The sequence below is a fragment of the Spea bombifrons genome, chromosome 2 (genome assembly GCF_027358695.1).
Source record: "Spea bombifrons isolate aSpeBom1 chromosome 2, aSpeBom1.2.pri, whole genome shotgun sequence".
Classification (NCBI taxonomy): Eukaryota; Metazoa; Chordata; class Amphibia; order Anura; family Pelobatidae; genus Spea; species Spea bombifrons.
In genome coordinates, this window is record NC_071088.1 from 10,278,798 (window position 1) to 10,303,244 (window position 24,447).

Below are 24,447 nucleotides of genomic sequence, written 5' to 3' on the forward strand. Positions count from 1 at the left end.
TTTTAGATCTCCTGGCTCCAAAGGAATGTGTTCTGTCCCTGCCATAAAAAAAAAAAAGAATGCAAGAATGTATTTTGAATTCCTACCCTAAATAATTTTACACGTTTTCGTTTTTTGCCCGGCGCAGGGGAGTGCAAGGCGTCCGACGCGCCACATCTGCAGCCCGTGCTGAACTCGTTGGGTGAAGCTCTCTGTTACATTTCAAAGGGCCAGCTGCTGAACCACAAACTTCCAGCCAAGTTCGTCGCTGGACAGAAGACGAACCTCTCTGACAGCATGCAAAGCCTGCTAAACACGCTGGCCCCGCTCCTGCTGTATAGAGCGAGATCCGTCCAGATCGCCGTTCACCATATGCTGGATAAGTAAGAACAGAATGTATTCCTCTTCGTCTTTTTCCCCCCTCTGTTTGTTTAGTTGGTTACCATGCCTTTCGCTAATTCCTTTTTAGCACTCTGAGTCCTCCTTATCGAGCACATATTCAGGCCGCGACTTACAGCCGCCCAGACGAGTCCAAAGTAATTGTTCTTTTTTAAGTAAACAAGAATTCAAAAGCATTATAGGCTCTGCTTACCCGATGCAAATGCTGTTGGCTGTCAACGTGCGTGCTGGGCTTCTGATGATGTCAAATAAGACTACAGTGTAACAAGCTGCTCAGCCTTCTGATTTAAACGCTACTCCGTTGTGGCCATGTTGTCAGCACCCGGGGCATCCTTTTCACAGTAAATAGCTGCAATGGGATCAGGGCTTCTTATCTACTCCCTATAGACATCTTTGAAGAACATACCCTCTTTCTGTAAACTTAGAAAATCCCCTCCATTTCATGAACTCCTTTCTAGCCTTGACATTTCCTCTAGAAAAATCTTCAGCCCCATCTGTCCTTCTCAAATGCGTCAATCAAGCAGTCTGGCCTCATAGAGGACCTTTGATTTGAATCTGACCCTGTTGATGTTGAAATCATTGATCTACTTCATGACGTTGGAGACGAAGCCCTTCCTTGTTCCGTTACGATGGACTTACAGCTGTCTTGCTGTTCTCTTCACTTCCAATGTCTCCTGCTCCAGCCTCTGGGTTATTCACTAAAGGACCTGTTGCCCTGAATCCATCAACAATGGGACCAAACCCCAAGCACATTCTGTACCATGTATTCAGACCAAACATGCCAGACGGACATGGCAGGGACCCTGACATCTAGTATCCGCCCGACCACCTTGGGGATGTTGTTATGTGGGTTGTAGTCAAGCATGCTGTCATTTATCTACATATATTTGGTAGTGAGTAAGTAGGCCCGTATGTGTATCTTAATAAACAAGAGCCCTTGATTAATGAAGCCCTTAGATGGTTACTGTAAAGCAAATATAGGCCAACATGATCCCCTGGGTAATTTTATTTCAATAGCTAATATACTTCTAATGGAATTTCTGATGGTATTACCACACAGACATGAAATATATTTAGCTCCAGCGGAACTAATTTGGTTGTTGACAGAAATGTAGAAATCGCCAGCAGCTGCAGTGACCTGGCAGCCGTCGTGTCCCACGGTGGGAAGCCGAGAGCACCAAAGAATTTGACACACAAAGTACCGGGGGGTTTGCTGCCGTCTCGGGGGCCGCTAAATATGTGCTTAGCATTCAGACAGCACCATTGTCTTTTTTTTTTTTTTCCTAAGAGACTGCCAGTTTCTTCCCCTCTATGCCCCTTGCAGAGATTATTAAACGGCCAAAGGACTCATGCGTTATTCATTTTTAATTTTTTGGAAAAAAAATTCAGTCTGGAAAATGTCGCACTAAGTAAATTCTTTGTCCCTTTTGGAATTCTGCAAGGTTAGGTTACATTAAGTCGAATAAAGTCAATACTAATCTTCATTAGCCCTCATTGGACAGAACGGTGTTATGTGTTCCTGCCGCCATCTGTGTCCTAGTTGTTCCAGAATAAAGTTTGATCCGAAATCTAAACATTTTTTTATACCCGTTTGTAGAATAATGGCTGACCTGCCTGCGTTTGATGATGAAGATCTGAAATCCTACGGCGATGAAGATGAAGAGCCTTCCTTGTAAGTTATTCACTAGTAGGCCCTGGGTTCTTCTCCGTGCTTCACCGCGAAGTGTGGTCCATGCTTTGTGTGTCTACATCTCTTGCAGCACTCCCGCTATTCTCGACATCGTATAACCTATCTTCATTTGATTTTTTTTTTTTTTTTTTTTAATTTTGCGATCAGTGCAACAAATACAAAAAAGCAATGGCAATTTTCAGCAAATTTACATAGCCCAATGCACAGAAGCACAGGGATTATTGCATCATTTATAAGAAAAAGAATTCTCCTTTAACTGTTTCCATGGATTGCTTACCTGGGGAGGAAATATTGATATCAGCTCTTGCTGCATTTAAAATAACAAAATGCTTAGTTTTGTTCTTTTTAACCTATTTTCTTCCACTGTCCTCAATGCAAAAAAAAATAAAAAATCCCCAACTTTTTCCCTTTCTTTCCAACTCTTGCCTCTTCTTTCCATGGGACTTCCCTTTTGAGGTGAAATATTTGGACTGGACACCCCGATGAGTTTATTCCTTCAAGTTACAACGTATTTAATTTCTTAGCGAGGATCCCAAATGAAGACTTGACTCATAAAAATATCCTGGCACCGCTGTGATGTGAAACAGCAGTGTTCGTATAGCAGGGGAAAGAGTATATGAGCCGAGAAAAGAAATAATAATAATAATGGAGAGTGCAATAAATACTTTACCTTTCTTTCCCCCTTTACGTTCACACAGCGACCATGGGATTTACAAATGCTTTGCGTTTTATTTTTCATTAACGAGATTCCAATTATGAATAGCTTTGCGAGGCACCCCAATGTAATATGCTTCAGTTATCATTTATACATGGAAGGGGTGCGCAAGCAGAGGGCCATCCAGTGCAGTAGCTGCTATAACTATGCCGAGGAGGTTACAGCTGATGTGATGGCTGTCTAGATGGGCCGGACGCTTCTTATCTTCCGCTCATACTCTGTTTTAATGAATGCTTGGAATGGGAAGCCGCGGCCTCTAAGAAGGTTAGCGGCCAATATATAGGGCTACTGAATATTGATCTCTAGCGATATACCCCAGCGAGCGTCTTCTGTGTGACGGGCCGGGATTCCTCTGCCAAATACATAATTAACTCAGAGAGACAAAGCCCTTCAGGCAGGAGATGCTTGCCCAAGATGACCCTTCATAACTCACTGTGAACATGAGGGGTCGAAATGGGCAATAGTGATATCTCATGGTAACGTAAGGATTTATTACCTAAACAATAAGCTTGTAGGTGGGTTGAAATATTTCCAAGTCCCACGACAGACATTCAAGAAATCTTTACGCATTAACCATGCGTATGCCGGCTCAGCCAATTTTACGGTAGCAAGTAGTGTACTGTGTTATGCCATCTCTACGAAATCATTACTGAGTGTGCAGGTTAGTTCTGTTAATTCTTAATGCTTTATTAACTTATTCTCTAGGGGGTGTGAGTTGTTTGAAGAGCTTGTGTTGAGATGCTGAATTAACACTATAATGGATTCCAGCTATTTGTCCAATAATTGTTGGTAAAGAACTTGGCTGTTTCCATGCGATTGCAGTTTGTGATGTTCTCTTGCATGGGTGCGGTATCTGGGTGTATCAGTCGTAATATCTCCATCCAAAATGAAACTGATCCATGTGTAATTGCCTTGTGATCTGTTTAGGTCTCCTCCTGCTGCTCTCATGTCTGTTTTGGCCGTTCTGGAAGATTTAGTGGAAAGTATTCTTCAAGACATCCCCGTAGGTGAATTTGTCATAATCGAGCCTTCGAAGGATGAATTCTGTTTTGTTCTCGGTTACCTTCTCACTTGGAAATTAATACTCACTTTCTTCAAGGCTTCGTCATCACAAGTAAGTGCAGATGTATTGTGTTTTTGTGTCTGTTACAATCTATCGCTAGGTGTTCCCAAGTTAGAAGCGTTACAGGTTTTTACCAGAGATTGATTTCCAGGGATGATGTCTTATCCATATGAGTGTTATATTAGGTTACACTTGACTCTTTCTCCATCGCTTATATAGAAGGGGAATCTGAATGGATTATTATAATTACATGAGCCGGATCCCATTACACAGCTCAGAATACCTTTTAACGCATACATCTCTCGAACGCTTTGCTATCATTGCCCAATGCACAACGGCATGTCGCCTTTATATTAAGCAGATCGACCCTAGAAATAGGAAAACCCGGATTATAGATTTTACACGACCGAAACGGTGTTTCTGGGCTCATTTCCAAGAAAACAATTGCATTAGGAACCCTGATTGGTCATTTGGAATCAGCCTTTATACCTCCTGCTTGTAACTTTTCTGCATTAATGAATATTTTTTTTTATTTTATTTCAATCTCTTTACCAAGCAGCTATTTGCCCAAGTTTCCATGTCTCCTGGTGGAGTGGCAGCACACAGTTTACTAAACAGTTTACTAAACAGCCCCCCCTTTGACCTCTATTTATCATTGAATGACTGCTAATTTCCAAACATTGCGTAACAGACCTATCGTTTTCTCACTCAGCTACGCGCCCTGTACTCTCAGTACCTCCGGAAAACAAAGAACTTAAACAAACTGCTCTACAACCTGTTCAAGCTGATGCCTCACACCCCGGTGCTTCCCGGGCAGGCGTCTGACGCCCCCAATAAAGACTTGAAGACCTTCTTCACCGAAGACCTGTGCTTAACAGTGAAGGGTGAGTGAAGCTGCAATGGAAGGGGGACTTCACTCCAGCCGGGATTTTCCAGTGAACCCGGCAGCTGGAGAAGCAGAACTTTTCTGCCGTACGTTTAACCAGCAAATGCATAGATAAGAATATATATATATATATACGGGTATAGTTTTGGGGTGCTGGTGGGATGGCACGCCCGCAATCTTAGATTGTCTTTAACTGGTCACGATACCTTTTTCTCCACTCGCATATCCTTCTATAAGGATCCTGAGCAGCTTTAATTGGAATGTGACCATTCGCTCCTCTAATGCTTTTCCCCTATCAGGGTCTACAAACTTACAGTATGAGATCCTGCACCTGGCTTGCTGTGTTTATCGCATGACCCTGAAGGACTTGCCGGCCATGGTCAGGCTTTGGTGGAACGGCTGTGAAAAGAGGATTTTCGGTGTCGTTGACAAATTCACCACCAGATATGTCAGCGGGGTGCTGTCCACTCAGGAGATCATGTCTGTCCAGTCCAGCACACAAGTCTTTGATGGCATGACCGTGAGTTCATTTCAGCGGCCCCCTTTAACTTGTAACACATTTCTATTGATTCAGAGCAATTTGTTTTAGTTGCAATTGTAACGAAAGAAACTTCTAAATACACAGATATTTAACCAAGTAAAGGAGTGAAGATCATTTCAAAGGAGGAGAAATGTTAGATGAAGAGGTCATAATCTAAAACTAGAGGGTCAGAGGCTTAGATGCAATGTAAAGTGGTTTTACTTTAATGAGAGGGTGGTGGATAAGTGGAACAGCCTCCCAGCAGAAGTTTATTTTCCCATGAAGCTCTTGTGAATAAATGCATTCTAAAATGTTGATAAAGAGTTTTCCAGACTCTACTCATGAAGATAAAATTAGTTTTTGTCATCTTTTAGTAGACATTGTTTAGCTTGCTCTTTTTATGCACAATAAAATGGTGGCACCATTTATTTTTGTTTGTTTTTTAGGTGAAAGCTCGCCCTGCAACTCGGGAGGTGGTAGCAAATTATTCTATTGATGACATTTGCATAGAACTCATCATACAACTTCCACAAAATTACCCCCTGGGATCCATCGTTGTGGAGAGCGGCCGGCGAGTCGGGGTGGCTGTACAGCAATGGCGCAATTGGATGTTACAGCTCAATACTTACCTCACACATCAAGTGGGTTTTATCCAAGATATTATCTTCATTTTCAATCGTGCTTCTGCAATTTTTCCTTTTCTGACCTAGGATCTAGGAGTCCTCACCATGCAATAAGGTTCCTCCTTCATTATAACCTTTTCTGCTCTCGCCGTCATCTCACCCTCTTCACCTTGGCTCGTGCCACCGGCGATTGAGCTTAGAATGATTGTCTTGGTGGTTCTTTTGGCCCATGAAGTGTCTTCAAACCTTTCACCCTTTGAGTGTCTGCCTAGGTCACTTGGAGTACCCATTATTGTTGTTCAGTCAACGTTGGTGGTGACAGGTGACCAGTAGTTGAGATCCGTCCACACAATTGGATTTTCCTTGCAGTCCGTTGTTATATATTATTTAGAAGGTCTCAGCATGTAGTTAGAATGACCGGATTTCTGGAGGTTCGCATTGTTTTTGTGTTGTGTGACTGACAGGCCTCTTTCTTTGTCTTGGGTAGAATGGAAGTATAATGGAGGGCCTTGCCCTGTGGAAGAACAACGTGGACAAACGCTTTGAAGGTGTTGAAGACTGTATGATTTGCTTCTCAGTAATTCATGGTTCCAATTACTCTCTACCAAAGAAAGCGTGCAGGACCTGTAAGAAGAAATTCCACTCCGAGTGCCTGGTAAGTGACAATGAATAAGCCTTTGTTAAGGGACGGGTTATTGTACGCTATAATCCCACCAATGTCCTTTAAATGTTCATAATGTACCTCCTACATTATCCTGCGGCATACTGCTCTCTTGTAATCCTATTTTTAAAATCTTTAGATCTTCAGGTTCGCAGGCAGACAATGTTTTAAAGCGTTTTGGATTTACTGATTTTATTTACATCTGCTGGTCAGGCGACATCCACAATGTGCTGTTCGCAGCCCTACAATGTTTCATGTTTAAAAAATGTGAAGTTCCAGCATGTAGCTATGGCTATGCACATTCCGGATGCGTGTTCTATGCCCCGTTATTTGTGAGCGATGGTCCCCTGTCAATAAAAAGGCAAGCTGTACGATCGAATACTAACCAACCTTTCAAATAGCCAAAAAGGGGGTCCGGTGCATGTCATTCCTAAACATGCTTACTGTATTTTCTACACTGTGACACCCAGCTAACATTCTGCGCTCCTAGAAAAAGAGGAGCATCAGGGGAAGCAAGCGGAAAAGGGGGATTTGGGTCTTCAAGAGGGACTGCTTCTCTTATGTAGGGACACAAGGGAGATGTATAAACATAACTGTGAGAATTGCAAGGCATAAAAATTAAAAAACACTGGATCATGATTACTTTTTATAGAATATAGTTGTTCCCTGTGCTTTAAGGGCTTTAGCAGCTGGTTTACTAAGACGCTGTACCGTCTCTTTAAGAACAGTCGTGCTGTAATCATCCGTATTGGGGTGAGTCAGAACCGCTTGTGGTTATGAAACATTGACTTTACTTTGGGATTCTCTAAATTCATCTCCGTTCTGCTGAAATTCAGAACATTTAATAAGATCCATTATTATCAAAATTTTCAAATCTGTTTGCTGGTGTTACAACATATTGCTTCCAGTTAAAGGGAATAAACCCGCTGATGCTTAATATCTAGTACGCTAAGTTAAAATGCCATAAAGCGTTAATCCTGATAGAGCAGTAGCCGGACGTTTGCTAGACAACAAAAAATGGCAATGTGACATTTGAGTGGTGACTTCCATGCAAGTGAAGGTCAATCGCATCCCGTTCAGTCATTCTGGATTCAGCGCGTTTCAGTACAGCGCTTTCAAGTCAGCATCGCAGGAAAGCATCTGGCATTCTAGGAAGTCGGACTAAAATCTAAATGATAGCAGGTGTTTAACCTCCGGGGATTCGTAGCACTCGACTCAAATGTCCGGACTCGTGGAAGTCGAGGACAAGCTGCGGCTAGAACGCTTTTCAATGCTTCTGATAGTTGGAGAAAGAATTAGGAATGCTTTAGACATTTCCACGGAAAGATTCGGCCTTAATACCTCTTAGCAAGAGAGAAAGAGATTTGGTCCTTGGTATTTAAATGTGGCATAAAGGAAAGATTCCATGAAATCCTACTCTTTGTTTACACGCGGAAGGTCTTGCGTGACGTCGTTGCATAGACTGAAGTGAAGGCACCTCAAGGCCCCGTGTTACGAGTGGTTGGTAAATTAGTATTTGTAGAATATCTCCAAGTTTCTTCAAGTGAGGTCTGCATAGGAAAGCTTTTAGCGTACTTTGTATTCAATGTGCAGGAGTTCTGAGGTGCTGAGGGGTCCACGCTGTTCCCCCCCCCTCCAATTTTGCTCCACAAGTTGGAAACACAAGTGCTGATGAGATAGTCACCATGGCCCGATGGCTCTAACAGTATAGAACTTTGTATGCTTTGCGTATGATCATTTACCCTACAAGACGCTTGTTCTAAATCAGGGATGTTGTTCCTCACGCGTCGGGGGCTTCAGACTAGAAGTTCTTAATATGCATTTCGTTATTTATGGTGGAACTGCTTGTAGTCAAACAAGATAGCCCCAAATCCTCATCTCTTTATGGCGATTCATGTCTAGAGTTTAGCACCCCAGCTTTAAAATTAAGATATCATTCATTCTTCCATGAGACAAGCTTCAAGCCCAATGCTGAAATAAGCGACAGCATGGAAGCAAAAAATGTTCATGGAATGACCTCTCAGCAATTCAGACGTTATATATGATATATGTAACTAAATATATATTGAGCACCATCTCTAATCCGTGTTCTTCTCTTTCAGTACAAGTGGTTCACATCGAGCAACAAGTCCACGTGCCCTCTTTGCAGAGAGACCTTTTTTTAAAATAAACCACTTAAACTGGTTTCAAACAAGCTTTAATGTTCACAAAGATCGTTGGAATTACACCAGTGCCCACATTGACAATACAACCTTGAATGATCATCTACTCTTCTTCATGGACAATCTTTGCGCGCCTGTTTTGGGGGGAGGGTGCTGTCTGATATTGTAATATCCCAAAGCATAACTACTGCTTAGGCAACAATGGCGTTAACGTATGATAATTGTATTTTGATTGGCGTCAAGCCCATCACCGGTTAGTTTTACCAATTAAATTCCATCTTCATGACAAAACAGCATGTCCTGCTGCTGCCACCACTTACAGGGAATCTGGAGTGAAAACTCCTCAAAGGCATTCTTCATCTAGGAAAACTGACCGCACATGTCCTGTAAAGTTTGCTGATTCCATTACCGGTCCCAACATTAAAAAGAAATATGCCTACAAAATGTGGACGTCAAGGAGAGATGTATTTGCATTGATTCTTCCTTAAAGTGGTGAAACCCCCCTCAGTGCATATTATGGAAAGTACATGGAGCTCACGCAGAAGAGGTGTTCCGATAAATTAAGAATAATCATTGCGACCACAGCTGTCTGTTAACTTCTTATATAGATACACAGAGCCAGAAATATCCTGCCTGGACTGTACCTTCCTCGTTCGAATATTTAATATTAGAATATATTTAATTCCATAGCGTCTTGTTAAGTAAATATTCTTTTAAAATGCTGGTATACAATTCAGTGCGGGCGTTAAACCAGAGAAATTTTATTTTCTAATGAATCGTCTGAAATAAAAAAAAACAAAAAAACTATTTTGTCATTGGAATAAAAGTGCTTAGCCAAAGTGTTCCACTGTGTCATGGGTATAACACGAAACGGCACATGCGCATGAATGTAATGTTCTTAAAGGGACATACACCAGTGCGCGTTCATATTTTTTTAGGCTTTTAGTTTTGGGAGGACTAAATTACATCATCCTCGAAGCTGTGCCGGTAACTGTTCTGGGAATGTGCTATGATCGTCTAGGGGGCAGGATTGAGGATTTGTTATAGGCAAATGTAGTGCAAAAAATGTATATTGGAGTTTACAAAAGTAGTCAAGCTTTTAACATACATTTTAAAGCACATCTGTCAATTTTCCCCAGATATTAGATTATACATTTCTTACATTAAATAAGAATGACCCCCTTCCCATTGATCTACCACTGTCCTATTATAAAGTGGGTTCAATCAGCCCCTGTAAGGGTGGCGGGGGGGGGGTAAAAGAGGCAAGAACTTCACAACAGGACTTTGATTGGATAATACAGTTCCCCGGTAAATGCAAGTTTAGAAAACAATTTTGTAATGCATTGGTAACAATCCATTTGCACCCCGATGTGAATGAGCTCATTATTGCCTTCATATTATGCATTGTATGCAGAATTCTATTTTTCAAACACAAATTTAAAAGTTTTTTTCTACTTATTAATATTATTATTTTACCGATTATTGCATTCTTAATTGTTTGTGTCAGTACCATCACTATGTATTCAGTCCCTTCACCTTCCTGAAACCTAAGATTTATTAGGGAGAAATAAAATGATCTCATCCCAGACTCTCAGAACAGAAAATATTTTTGCCAAATAAAATATATGAAACAATAATAGTAACTTATACGAGAGGGTATTTTTAACATCTCATTTTTCTTTTTAGATCCCCCAAAAGTCCTTTTGCTCATGGTACGTCCAGCTCACATCTGTACTTGTTATAAGGGAAGAACAAAAAAAGCCTCGCCGTATCTCATAACAATGGTTGGATCTGGCTGACGGAGCCAATGTCTACTAAACCTCATTCTATTATGCGACGTTTCAATATTACGTAATACATTGACTTTGATGATATCAATAGGGTTATCAAATTCTATTTTTCTTTTCTGTATTTTAATTTATTATTGATTTGATTATTGGCCTCCCTCTCTCTTACAGCTGGAAATAAATAGTTTGCCGGCAGAAGATTATGATTTGCTTAGTGCAGCAGTCTTAAGTTAACAAAAATGTTAGTTCTGATTGTTAAAAATATAAAAATTTCCATTGAATCTGTCAATTATGTAATATTTCATGGTCAATGCGAGGGAATGTTGGCGTGGGGCCAAAAATATGTTTCTTTTTTTAAAAGCAGTGCCAAGTAGACATGTTAATTAACATAAAGTGTAAATATGTTGGAAGCCTTGCACTAAAGAAGTGGGGAAGTGTACAAGCACCAGGAGTTCGCCCCGATGGAACGGAATCTTTAAACGGGTCACTAGAAACAGGAAAGAAGCTTGCAGATGAAAAATATGTTAAATAATGGGGGAAAATGTATGCCATGGTGGTCTTTAGCGTGAGATTATATTTCGTATAGAATATACTACAGGTCACAATACCAAACACCAGCTTGGCCCATCGAAAAACACAAAAAACAGTGGTCGAAATACGACAATGTAATTTTTCGAGGGTTTTTTTTTTTTACTTTTACTCTGTATTAGGGCATTTGCTACTGAATATTAGCACAAAAACTCACTAGAGCCCTATTACTCTTTTAAATAATTTCAACATGGCTTTTTTTAAAATTTTATTTTCATTTTTTTATTATTTAATCTACGTATATCTCTGTAAGTGGATACCACTTAAATATTCCTTTTAGGACCGGAACTAGGAGGCTTTGGCGACATGGAAGACGTGCTTTTATATGTGTACCATATATGATGTGATACCTATGTCGCTATTTGGCACCATCTTCTCCCTCACCAAAGGCATCACAGGCCGATTCTTGAAATATGGTATAACAACTATTTTTTTCTGCAAGGGTTTCCCCAAGGAGGAAAGTGTCACTAAATAAGTCCATAAACCATGACATTCTTAATATTCCACTGTTGGAATCCATGGAAGTTGATGTGGATATACAGAGGAAGATCACACTCCATCCTTACCTGGATTAGAAATTAGTTGAGATGTTCAGGGATAGGTTTTTGATCACCCTGTTTGAAGAAGAAGGCCTTGTACAAAAGCAGCAACATCCTTAGACTGTTCATGGTTTCAGACTTTTTTTTTATTGCCCTCACCATAAAAAATATGAAGGAAGAGCTGAGGGTTTGAGTTGTCAATCATGGTGGCACCATGAGGGAGCAGAGATTCAGTTGCACCAGTAGACTAATGCTGGTAAGGTATCTTCCCTTCTGGAGAAGACAATACGTTTGGGAGAAGACAGTGGAGAAGAAAGTGATGTCAAAGCAAGATAGGGACAGGTTGGGAAACTAAAAAAGGGTCCAGCAAGAAGAGGATGGCTGGGGTTTTCCATACTAAATAAATCCCTTTTTAGGCTGTGATCTGCCCAAGGACCCTCCTGGGGTAGAATTCCAGTTTCCCCAGCACTAATATCCTCTCTGCTAATTCCAGAGATGTGATGTACGTTTCAGATCACAAAACAGCCATACGCATAACAGAATACACTTTTTTCTTTTTATCCCAGCCATATAGCATACTGCGTGTTGCAAAGGACTTGTTTACCAAAAAATAAAGCATGAGATTCTAAATATTGCGCTATTGGAATCTGTGGAACTTGAAGTGGAACATTTCTATCCAGGGGAAGGTCATACTCCATCCATAACTGGAAAAAAGGAATTTTTCATCCTGTTTTTATCTCTACAGGTGGTCATGCTATTGACTCTCACTCAAGAAATGACTTCACCTTCTTCAGCTGTCTTTACTGTTAGTCTTGGCCTTTACGTGCAGTCTCAAGCCTAACTAATTATGATTCATTTTTTAACTTATAAATCTCCTGAATAAATGTTTTGCAACATTTATTTTAATCGCTTTAGCACAGCTCCGATATAATGAATTGTTTTCCTTGGGGCAGAATAGATCTATTTTTGCCAAATCAGATTCCATTTATATTTTTTAAAGTGATTGTAAAGTTAGTATTGACATTTTTATGTTGGCCTTGTCATGATGTGATGTTGTGTCTTCTTTAGAATTGCCTAAGAAACACATATCATAAAACCGTATAATTTACTGTATTGTGGGGGCGCACCTATGGCAAACACTCAGCCGTTCCTTTACAAATTACACCCGGGTTGAATAAATTCCACAAAGCTGGAAAGGGATGCATTGTTCTCATTGGTGTCGGCACTTAAACATTAGAGCTGGCGTCCCTCTCCCTCTAGAACGTTAGCACCAACACAATGGAAAATGAACAGAATGTTATATTTAATTTAACCCCATAATGACAAAGCCCGTACATGTACGGGCTCAAAATGCATTGTTTTCAATGGGTTTAGGGACCGTCCACTGTCCTTAAGGGGTTAAAAGAATTGAATTCATCTACAGAACATAAACATTCTTACTTCTGCTTGAAATTTGTTGAGATGTTCAGAGATAGGCTTTTAATTACCGTTGCATAAGGAAAAACAACTCAACTCAACTCAACAATGTCCTTCGATGGTTGACCTGAGAATGTGTTTCATGGCCGTGAATGTGTAAAACAGGTGCTGGACGGGTGGTGGCATCGTGAGGAGGTTCAGATCCATTGTCGTACAAGGAAACCAATGAAGCCCCCTTCCTTCTGGAAACGATAGGTAGGCACGTGATGTCAAAGCTATATGGGGGATAGGAAACTGGACCAAGTGAGGAGAAGAAGAACAGTGAGTTGGGTGACATGTTTCAACTAGAAGCACTGCAGGAAATCATATTATGTTACTGGATTCCATACTAAACTACCCCACTTGTTTTTATACTGGGGGCTGCCCCGGACCCCCCCAGCAGCTCTGTGCCACGTCCGCACTAATAACTGCCGGGATGTCTGTTAAGGAGGAATGGCGAGGATGCCGTGGAGACTGCACTGGTTGGACAGAGCTTCCATAGCGCAATTAGGCCAGTTAGGGAGGTCTTCCCAGGGCAGGCTTCCCTCTTGTGGAAGAGCGGCTTCTTGATAGGGCAGGGGTAGACCCAGAAGGACATTAGTAGGTGAGGAGTGGGAGGAAGGTGGGCAGGGAAACAGAAGAAACTGATCCAGAGACCCCGGGAAGCAGGGCATTTTTCTCCAGTCTATTTTTTAAATAAATCTGTACCCGACTATGATGCATGGCTTGTTGGACGATATTCATATAAAAATAAAGCCCTATCTGTGGATAACAATATATAAATTGTGGGAGGATGGTAAAAAGTAAAAAGAGGGATCATTGTAAAAATGACACAAAAAAGAAGTTTTAAGGAATGTTATACCCTTAGTAAATAAGGGGTTAATATCCAGCTTATATTTGGTTCTAAATTATCTGGCCTCTATTTTTTCTATGCTATATCTAAGATTTTGAGATATTTGTCTCATCCCTTGCCTGATCTGAGCCATTGTGGATTTCACAGGAAAGTTTTTTTTTTATTTTTTTTTTCCCTCTTGGCTGGCGTTGACCTGCACCCGGCCAGCACGGGTAAAACTTAAAACATAAATGTGTTTTTTTTTTGTTTTTTTTTCTAAGAATTACATCCAACGACCCTGAATTCTCAAAATTCAGAAATTTCGCATTTCATGGAATCGCAATGAGTAACGTTGTCCGTTCCAGTCCTTGAAGAATTTTATACAATTAAGGACCATTAAATGCATTTTTGATGGGGTTTCAAATAGAATTTGATAGAAAGGAGATTTAAAACACCCATTATTCATAAAAACAAACATTTTGTGTTATTATCTTTTCATGTTTATGCCAGGCCTCTAAGCTTTCAGCCATGTCTTATGCATAAACACAGTATTCCAACCCAATTAAATTCTGAGCGTAAAAAAAAAAATGCAGACAAAATGCGGTCTGGGGAAGAATGGTTCAAGGTGGTTTTCGTTTCCACTGTCAATCATTATGTTCTTTTGTCTAATGCATTTTAATATGATATTTTTCATTAAAAAAAACCCAAAAACATGCAGAGAAGGTACTGAAGAAAAGATTTAAAATGGACAAATCTTAACGCACCAATGTTTTCAGACCAAACTGTTTTTTTTCCCTATCATGTATTTTCCCGCGGATTCGTGCGTGGATTTGCGGACAGCGAGTTTCAGTGCGTACATGATATGTCTGATCAGAATGTGAAGATATTTTCTATAATGCGCTCCCCCAAAAGTTTGTAACATTGATAAGGTTCTGTGTAATGGGATGTTTTCTTGCTCATTGGATGATCTAATCAATTGGTTATTGGTAATAACTACTAATTAATAGGATCAATATGCAAATAAAACATAGTTAAAGGGACAACATTATTGGGACCAAAGGGGCAAAGTTGACACTGTGAATGTTGTCTGCAGGCGAGGGATCATTAGAAAAAGGGAGTACGCACAAATTTACAACAATTTAGGCTTAGTCAAGTTGGAGAAACATCATGTGTTCCAACGCAATACGTAGCCATACACACGCCGTAGACACGCCATACACAACTCTCCGTGTCTGGGATGTTAAGCGTGCGAGTGTAAGAATGGGGGCTTAGGTGTAAAAAGCCTATGTACCAGGGGCGTAACTAGAAATCAGAGTGTGCTGGTGCAAAACTTGCCCAAGGCCCCCCCCAACTTAACAGCTGGCCTGTGACATCATTGCCCCCATACAACTTGTCTGTGCCGCCTTCCTTGCCCCTTGTCCACCCCCTTACAACATACACACTGACACACATATGTAAACACACTTACACAAATCACAAACACTTGCTCATAACTCACTAACGCACACATGCATTCATTCTAACACACATTCCATGCTCACACACAAACACCTAGACATTCATGCTCACACACACAATTACACATCTATGCTCACTCACACATTCAATTATCTCCAGATGCCCGGACACTGCACCCCATTGTGTAAGATTCACCCAGAAAGTAAACACCCGCATTGTTCCTTCTCAGGAAATATTGATACATAGCGTTAAGAGATGGGTTCCTATTGTCGCTGAGTATGTAGAATGTTCACTTTTTTTCCAGTTTTTATACATTGGGGAACAATTCACCACATTTTTCACTAAATAGAACATAATAAACGTTATCGATGAAATATCTTTGTTCCATGTAATGACTGCAGCGGGGGCAATTACTTGTCTAAAACACTAACCGCACAATCGTTTACATGTTGCTATTATCAGCAAAGCCAATATATGAGCAGTGTTAACATATTGCTTATCTGTATCGGAATATTTTAAGAATGGAAATACGTTTAATCATCTGCTTAATGTTAGCATCATCCAAACTGACAGAATTAGCGTCTCGTGCCAAGCTGGACTGAGTAGTGAGACACATTTCCTAAGTCTATAATTTCTAAATATTTCATGGGGTGTGAAATGCCACCGTCCAGGGTCCTGGAATGCTGGAAGCATTACCTAACGTAAATAAAGTTTCCCTAAAAAGCCAATTCAGCACATCTTTTTCACATTCACTTTATGGAAATACTCAAGATATACAACCCACAGAGTGACTAGCAGAACAAACCAATTCTGAGCTGTGATGACATCTGGGTCTGGGAATAAATGGCAAAAGGGTTATGTCTGCTTGTTGCTAAGCTTACTAACTTAAGTCTTTAGGAACTTAAAGTTCCCCATCTTCTTTTGACGGATAAGTAAAGAAACAGGTCAGAAGGAACCTTCTTTAGAGAGACCTTTGTGAGTGTAGGCTTTCAAACCTTCACAGTAAGCTTACTTTAAGGCAGGTACCAGAAAAATGTGTCCCCTAAGATTTTTGTCCCTTAAGGACTGGACGCCAAGGTCTTTTCTAGTGAAAACCTGTTCACTGATCAGTTCATGATCTTTTTCATCTCCTACAAAGTCTTGTTAGGCCTCATTTTTGGTCTACGGGTTCTTTCCCAGAAAGCATACTAGCGCTATGAAGATATGCTTGTTTTGACACACTACGGAAACTTTACGGTCTTTGGTCTGTTTTCAACCACCAACCAAATATCTAAATCAAAGAATGTTCTCTAAACGGTTGACTTTATGCTGTGGCCAATCATCATCACAGTATAAAGGCCCATAATCAGAATTTGTGCCGTAACTCCTTGTTTCCAACATCGCATTTTCTTTCCATTCAGTATCGCTAGATATAGTCACAGATGAAAATACTTCGTTCAACTGACCCGCTAAAACTTCCAAAATCTTAGCAAAAGATTGAGAGATAAATTTCAAAGCTCGATGGAAATAACCAATAAAAAAAAAAAAAGCTGAGACGTTAGCAGTGTCTATCTTGATACTAAATGAAGAGATTAAACAACCAAGAAACCAAATCTTCTCAAGGCAATTCCTAGGCAATTGGGGTATTTTGTCCACAGACTTGGCATTTAACATTTAAAGTTATTAATAATAAAAAAATCAGTTTAGTGCACCACTAGGCATAAGTTCATTTGTAAAATGTTGGAAGAGACCACATCAAAACTTTAAAAATATCAAAAAAATGGTTCAAAGTGACCATTGTTTCCTATAAAGTTCTATTTTCACTTTGGAGGTCCAGGTATAACTGAGATGACCTTTCATGCCACAATAGAGTTTGGCTCACCTTTGGATTTATTAGGTATAGATGGCCATGTAGAAAATGTTTAAGGAACCTATAACACAGGACATCACTAAAGTTCTAGATTTTACCCTTTTACCACATTGGGGGAACTTGAATTCCTAAGAAAATATTCCTCAAGGAGAGAATGCTTCACGTGACAACTTACTATTCCAGAAGAAGTTCTGGCAGGCGGTGTCTGAACACGGCGATCGCTAATTTATTTCTTTCCTAGGTAGGGACAAGAAAGTCCCAGATAAAAAGAATCAGATACTTTAGTTATAACAATGCTGGTAACGTGTCATGTCTAATGTAAATAATGTAAAATGTTAGATCATTTTATACATGAAATAACATAAAATGACCAAACTTCGCTAAAGCCGCTTGGACTACATGATTTAATTCCCGTACAGCCATATATTTTAGTGTAAGACAATTGTCGTCATGCTTCTTCCTTTGACTAATGGATCCAATTCCTTATTGATGAGTTTTCCTTTAAGTCAAATTACCTACACGTCTATATTGTATTCTATCGGTAAAAAAAGGACAGATGGAAAAACTTAAGAAAAGTATTTGGCTTAAAGTAGGCCTTGAAAATCCTCAGATAAGAATACATCATGTCTGGCTCTTGGGGAGAAACCACGGCTGGCTCTGGTAACATGTTTCACCGTTCCAAGATTAGTCGCTAGGGAAACTGTTGTACTTTTCAATGATTGTGTTTGATCAAAACAATGCAATTAAAATAAAACGGGCTTCTTTAAGTCCACAGATGTCTCTGATACAGAAGTTTCACCAGGGCCGCACGACTCCTGTCCTCGAGGGCTGCAAACATGCCAAGGTGCCTAATCCATTTAAACTTCAGGGAAGGTTACACAGAATTCCTGGACTGTTTGTGGCCATCACAGACTGGATTTGTGGCCCCCTTAAATTACATTGCATTTATTTAGAATCAGTGGAATCATTTAAAGTCACACACAATAACAAACTGGCACAAGAAGAGAAGAGGGTCCTGCCCTTGTGAGCTTACAATCTAATCGGTGGTTGAGGGGGAAGTGAAACAGTAGAAGAGGACAGTTGGATGGGGATGAGTTGATCGGGTTTGGATGATCTGTTGAAGTTGTTCATGGTTCAGATGGCTTGAGGAGGATGATGGCCGAGAGAGTAAGGAGGAAAGGTTGTACGCTTCTCGAAAAAGGTTGGTTTTCAGAGAGCTTTTGAAAGTCGTGTATGAGGGAAAAAGTGGTAATGACAGTAGAAGAGAGACGCAGGTCATGAGAGGAACAAAGAGGGAGGTTTATTTGGATAGGAGGGTAGAGATTTAGGGGGTGCGGAGTTGTTAAGGGCTCTGTAGGACAGGGTTGCGTTTTCATTTAATCTCTTATCGAAATTATCTACAGCTTTTGATTTTTGACCTCATGCAAGCTGAGATTGGTGGTAGCTTTTGGTAGAACCAATATTATCTAATAAAGTTGTCCTAACTTCCCCCTTAAATTCTCCTCACAATTCTTAAAGGCTGCTTAAATTGATGTAATTTGTTCAACGGACTTTCCAACTAAGAAACATAAGCAACGTGAGCAGGGCGAATGGGCAGGTTCTTGGAGTCAAACAGTCTAGAGATGACTCCATATTATGGCCCAACATCCCAGCTGGTGCTTTTCAAAATGATAAATTCCTGCTTGAAAATAGGTGGCTTAATTCAGAAAATTCTTTACCTGTTGGCCATATGAACCATTATGAAAATCGGTTGGTAATGGTTACTATCATTAACAATTCAATACATGTTATGGGTTATGAAAGGGTTCCCAAGATCAGCTCTTTAAGTTCTTCAGTATTGGCATCAGTGGTGAATTTAGGCCGGATGCTCGTCTACGCCTGACCCAGGGCGGGTTGTGCTGGTTAGGCAGAGACCTCCAAAGTTGGCACACAGAGGAGCCCTCCACTATAGGATGCACTCCACTACTGAATGGAACCCCATTAATGGAGATCAGAGGATCTGCAAATCTGGCCCATCATCCCCACTGCCCACAAAAGGGGGTCAGTGGTGCAACTATGTGGGATAGTGCCCAGAAATCAGGACTGTCCCACGAAAACCGGAACTGTTGGGAAGTATGCGGTTGAAACCTCTGCTCTCAGGACCTTACAGCCAAGATTAGTGTAATCATCTTGTTAAACCTGTGAAAGAAGGAGATATGTAGCGGTTTCGTTAGTATTTGCTATAGATTATACATATATATCCGTACTTAGTGAGACAGCCTTGAATACGGAACACAGAGACACGCGATTCCACCGGAGGTCTTTCTTTCTGATTAGATGTCTCACAATAGCTTTCAGATTTAGCGAATGAGACCACACATCTGTGAGTAAAGATGTGGTTATGGAATTAAAAAAAAAAAAAATAACTATTGATATGGGATCAAAATTAAATTAGGAATATTTTTCACACATTTAATAAAATGCTTACTTGCCAAATATAATTTCCCATATGGGTTTTTGGTCTCAGAAACCAAAACACTTCATAAAGACTTTAAGTATTTTAAGGATGGATTTCCAAATGTGTTTATTTCATATTCCCTGCCTGCAGGGGAAAAAGAGACTCAGAGGGGGGAAAAAAACAAACACTTTCACCATATCTCTAAAAATGGAAAAAAAAAAAAGGAAATCTATTTTGGGAGGTAAATGTGTCGTGGAACTATATAGCAACAATATAAACAATATGAAGACAATGATGATTCCATGGAAAATAGAATTCATTTTTTTTGTCATGGTCCTAGATAGAGGTGGGTGAGCCGTGTAAGAAGTAACGGATTAAGAACCTCCAGGGCCCATAGGGCAATAACATTTACCCCCCACACGCCAGAAAAAAAACACATTACACTGCTGCTATGCTGATGAATTATCAATTAAAGCATCAAAGCATTTACCTCCATGTTTTTTTGAGCCTGGCTCAAGTTGATGACTGCCTCACCACTCCAAAGTCCGGGGGGGAGCCTGGGAAGGGGTGCAGGAGGGCAATAGCCCCTAGGCTTCCTCTAATTTAAACATCTTGGACCACTACCACGAGCTTGTTTATCTCTATGTTCAACACCAAGTGGCCTAGAGAGACGTCTGTGATATGTAGCCCTTATTCTTGTAAAGTTTCTTCATGAGCGTTATGTTTTTATGGCTCGGCCTTCATACGGGTTTTAGAAAAAAAACCAAGAAGCCATTAACCGACCCGCACAACAGTATTCATTTATAACGTATTAATGACCACTAATGAGTACATTGCCCCAGTCAGGGCTGTCCCCGGTAGGGATGCAGGGCCCAGGGCAAGTTGAATTGTGCCGTTTACCTCTTGGACATCACTCACACTCAGTCCCCTCGATGACATGCTGCAAAGTTATTAGTCAAGTTATCTGACATGGATGAAGTCTGCAGATTACTATCCCTCGTGTTTGTTTTGTACTTGACTGAGGAATCGTCGATTTCGACATGTAACAGCACCATCAACCACAACAACAAAACCAACCGAGAAAGAGCCTACCGAGGCGCACCTTTCCCACACCAGGTTCTGAGCCACAGACCAGCTCAAAACCACCAACAGGTGGAGGATATATAAGCCAGTTACATTTACCTGGTGAAATCTGACTGATTAATTGGAGTGATAGTTTGCATACTAAACGCACAGTATACCCCAATCTGAAGTAGGCCGGGGCCCTATATTCTGGCCTGTGGTTTCGAGGTATTTTGAGGATAATAAGGTTGTCCCATGAATTAGCAGCCGGCTGGGAAACACAAAGACCCAGATAAAGTCCATGGGGATAATTCTTCTGGAAATCATTAGTCTGTAACTGCTCTGAAATGTACACTTCTGTGTGTCTATATAAATATATATGAGGAATAGAAAGGTAATTAAAGCACTCACATGGTTAAAAAAGCTAACACATGTTCTAAAAATACAACTAATACAAACACAATGTACTCGTGTCCGACTGTTTATAGAAAACATATTTTTCATGACAATTTTATCTGGCAATTTAAGTACATCCACTTCATCCACTGTTTCCAGGCTGTAAAGCAAGAACATAACTTGATTTGGGGAAAATCTAGTGATTCTTCACTGATTCTGTGATGTTGAACGGCTTCGATCATGCATCATTTACCATGGAATCGCTGTTCCGATCTGCCGGCCAGCAGAAGTGGTAGAGGGAATTTAAATTTGCATATGATAGGCAAAAGGCAATTCTAAATATAAGACCAACGAGTGTTTAAGATCTGAGAAAAATGGACACACTAGACGAGCCAAGTAAAGGAAAGAAATTCTCCTGAATAATACTGGAATATATTGTTTCCCCTTGTGAAAAAAATGTATTTCTTGTTTTTTTTGTCTTTTATTTGCCAACCTGCCCCCCCCGTTATGCACATCTGCTCCCAGCTTGACACTCTGCCCCCCAGATATGCATTATACTCCGCTATATGCCACTGTGCCCCCAGATATGCCTTATATCCCCATATATGCCACTCTGGAGTATAAAGTGGTCACCTATTATTTGACCACCAACCCAATGTGCACAACACAAATATTAATTACCGTATTTGCTCGAATATAAGACAAGGTTTTTGTCAGAGCCAATGTTCTGAAAAATACCCCTCGTCTTATATTCGAGGTTGTCTTATAATCGGAATTCAGATCTGGCTATAAGACTAAGATCCAGATCCCCCGCAGCGCTGCAGGAGACCTGGATCCTCCTCTCTGGCAGACCTCTATTGGAGATCGGATTATAAAACAACCTCGAATATAAGGAGAGGGGTATTTTTCGGAGCATTTGATGTGTGTGTGAGTAATATTATATACTCTGCAAACATTTTAGACAGGTGTGAAAAAATGCTGTGAAGTATTCCTAGAATGCTTTTAAAAATATGCATGCTCACAGATGGGTAGCAAAACAAACAACAGTTTTGGGAAAAAAATGAAAACTCTCAGATTATAAAGAATACCCAATATGCACAACATAAATGATAATTACTTACAGTTATTTTAATTTTACAAAATCATTTTTAACTAAACCTATCATAAACACATTATTGGAATGTTCAAAATCAAATTAAATTAATTAAATTAATTGAAAATGAAAAAAGATATTTTGTTAAATTGCTTCAAAAGGATACATCAGCTACTTATTAGAAAATTAAATATTAGGTGTTAAGATAACTGCTTGAAGGGTCTTTTGTGCCAACTTAAATGCCGAGGCTCAACTTTGGGAACTTTTTTTTTTGTTGTTGTCGCAATCTCAATTATATAGTTTAGGTAATAACTTTGAGTGATAGTTCAGGGAGTTGTGCTTCAGATGACTGGTTTAGCTCTCCACAGTCTGGGAAAGAATTCTCTGAGTATTTGGTATATGCTTTGTTTGCTTATTTTGCTCATCCATCCTTTGATTATGTTTTTCATCTATGGATACAAAGAAGGAGCTGCGAATTTAATATTCAGTCACGCCGCCATTTATAATTTGCATGCTACTTCACTGATACGCTTACATTTTTCTTTCAGAGGTATAATGACTAATTGGCTAGTGCAAAAAATTATTTAATAATTAAAATAAATAATAAAATACTAATTTTGGGTCCTTTAATATACATTTAAATTTTAGTAACCAAAAGGCTATTCAGGCTTAAAGGTCAAAGATAAACTATATGACCAAATATAATATGATAAAGTATGTGGACACCTGACCATCACAGCTATATGAGCTTGTTGGACATGCCATTCCAAAACAATGGACATTAATATGGAGTTAACCCCCCCCCCATAACAACTTCCATTCTTCGAGAAAGGCTCTCCACAACATTTTGGAGTGTATCTTGTGGGAATTTTTGCCCATTCAGCCAAAAGAGTATTTTGTGAGGTCAGACACTAATGTTGGATGTTTGGCTCGCAATCTCCATTCCAGTTCATCCCAAAGGTGTTCTATGGGGTTGAGGTCAGGGCTCTGTGCGGCCGGTCAAGTTCTTCCACACCAAACTCATCCAACCATGTCTTTATGGACCTAGCTTTGTGCAGTGGAGCGCAGTCATGCTGGAACAGAAAAAGGGTCTTCCCCAAACTGTTCCCATGAAGATGGAAGTAAACAATTCTCTAAAATGTCTTTGTAGGCTGCAGCGTTAACATTACCTTTCACTGGAACTATGGGGCCCAAACCCTGAAAAACAGCCCCGGCCCAATATCCTTCCTCCACCAAACTTTACTTTGCATTCCGCAGCGTTTTCCTGGCATCCCCCAATCCTGGATTCGTCTTTCAGACTTTGAGATAGTGAAGCATGATTCATTACTACAAAGACTACCTTTCCACTGCTCCAGAGTCCAGTGGCGATGTGCTTTACACCACTACAGCCGATACTTGGCATTGTGCACAGGGACCTCCTGCTCATGTGCAGCTGCTCCCCAGGGACCCTCATCTCATGAAGCTCTGTACTGAGTGAGGTTACACGCTAATGTTTAAAGTCACTGAGCACTTCAGTACGATCCATTCTACTGTCAATGTCTGTCTACAGAGATGGCTGCCTATGTGCTTGATCGTACACCTGTTGGCAATCAATGCGGCTGAACCACGTAAACTAAATAATTAAGGGGGGTGTCCACATAGTTCTGGTCATTTAATGTGGCTTGAATACAGTTCATAGACATAGACAGCAAAATCTTTATTCTACCGCTACCTATTTTAACCACCCTTTGTTATATTTTTTTTAAATAAAGCATATATAATTCTAGTACAAAGTTTTAAGACTTTAAGCACTTTCAATCGTTCATAAAAAAAAAAAATATGTTCAAACATTTTGGTATGCGTGGTGTAGAGCATAAAGCACAAAGAAAATGATGTAAATGGTAAAATAAATAGAATTTTTATAAAAAAAAGTCTAACGTACATAATTTCGTCAAATAATAATTTTCTGCTGAACGGGCATCGTGTGGCAAAATAAATACTTCGTAAACGTCTTAAGTCAGACGTAAGAATGAGAAAACTCGCAATAATCTGCAATTTCCTGAAACATGATAAATTACGTCTTGAATGTCCCTTTTCTGGCAGAATTTGACATTCTTAGTTTAACATGGATACAAATCTTTTACTTGGCTCGATACCAAAACAAACGTATAAATGTGCCAGGGAAGATAATGGGTGGATTATGTATTCCACCTGTACAAACTAGAACGGGTCATTTCTGCACAGTCTCACACTATGAATGACATTTAAAGCACA

At 40.1% G+C, this 24,447-nt stretch overlaps 1 protein-coding gene across 1 annotated transcript in view; it reads left to right on the forward strand.

The window, feature by feature from the left end:
• Window positions 1-8,730, forward strand: part of LTN1 (listerin E3 ubiquitin protein ligase 1) — a 30,489-nt gene extending 21,759 nt beyond the window's left edge. Inside the window, exons 23-30 of the mRNA XM_053456800.1 lie at window positions 128-362; window positions 1,976-2,050; window positions 3,711-3,897; window positions 4,559-4,730; window positions 5,032-5,252; window positions 5,699-5,893; window positions 6,363-6,530; window positions 8,639-8,730. Coding sequence (XP_053312775.1) covers window positions 128-362; window positions 1,976-2,050; window positions 3,711-3,897; window positions 4,559-4,730; window positions 5,032-5,252; window positions 5,699-5,893; window positions 6,363-6,530; window positions 8,639-8,701 — 1,316 coding nt within the window. The 3' untranslated portion in view covers window positions 8,702-8,730. The remainder of the gene's footprint in view (window positions 1-127; window positions 363-1,975; window positions 2,051-3,710; window positions 3,898-4,558; window positions 4,731-5,031; window positions 5,253-5,698; window positions 5,894-6,362; window positions 6,531-8,638) is intronic.
• Window positions 8,731-24,447: the final 15,717 nt, after the last annotated feature.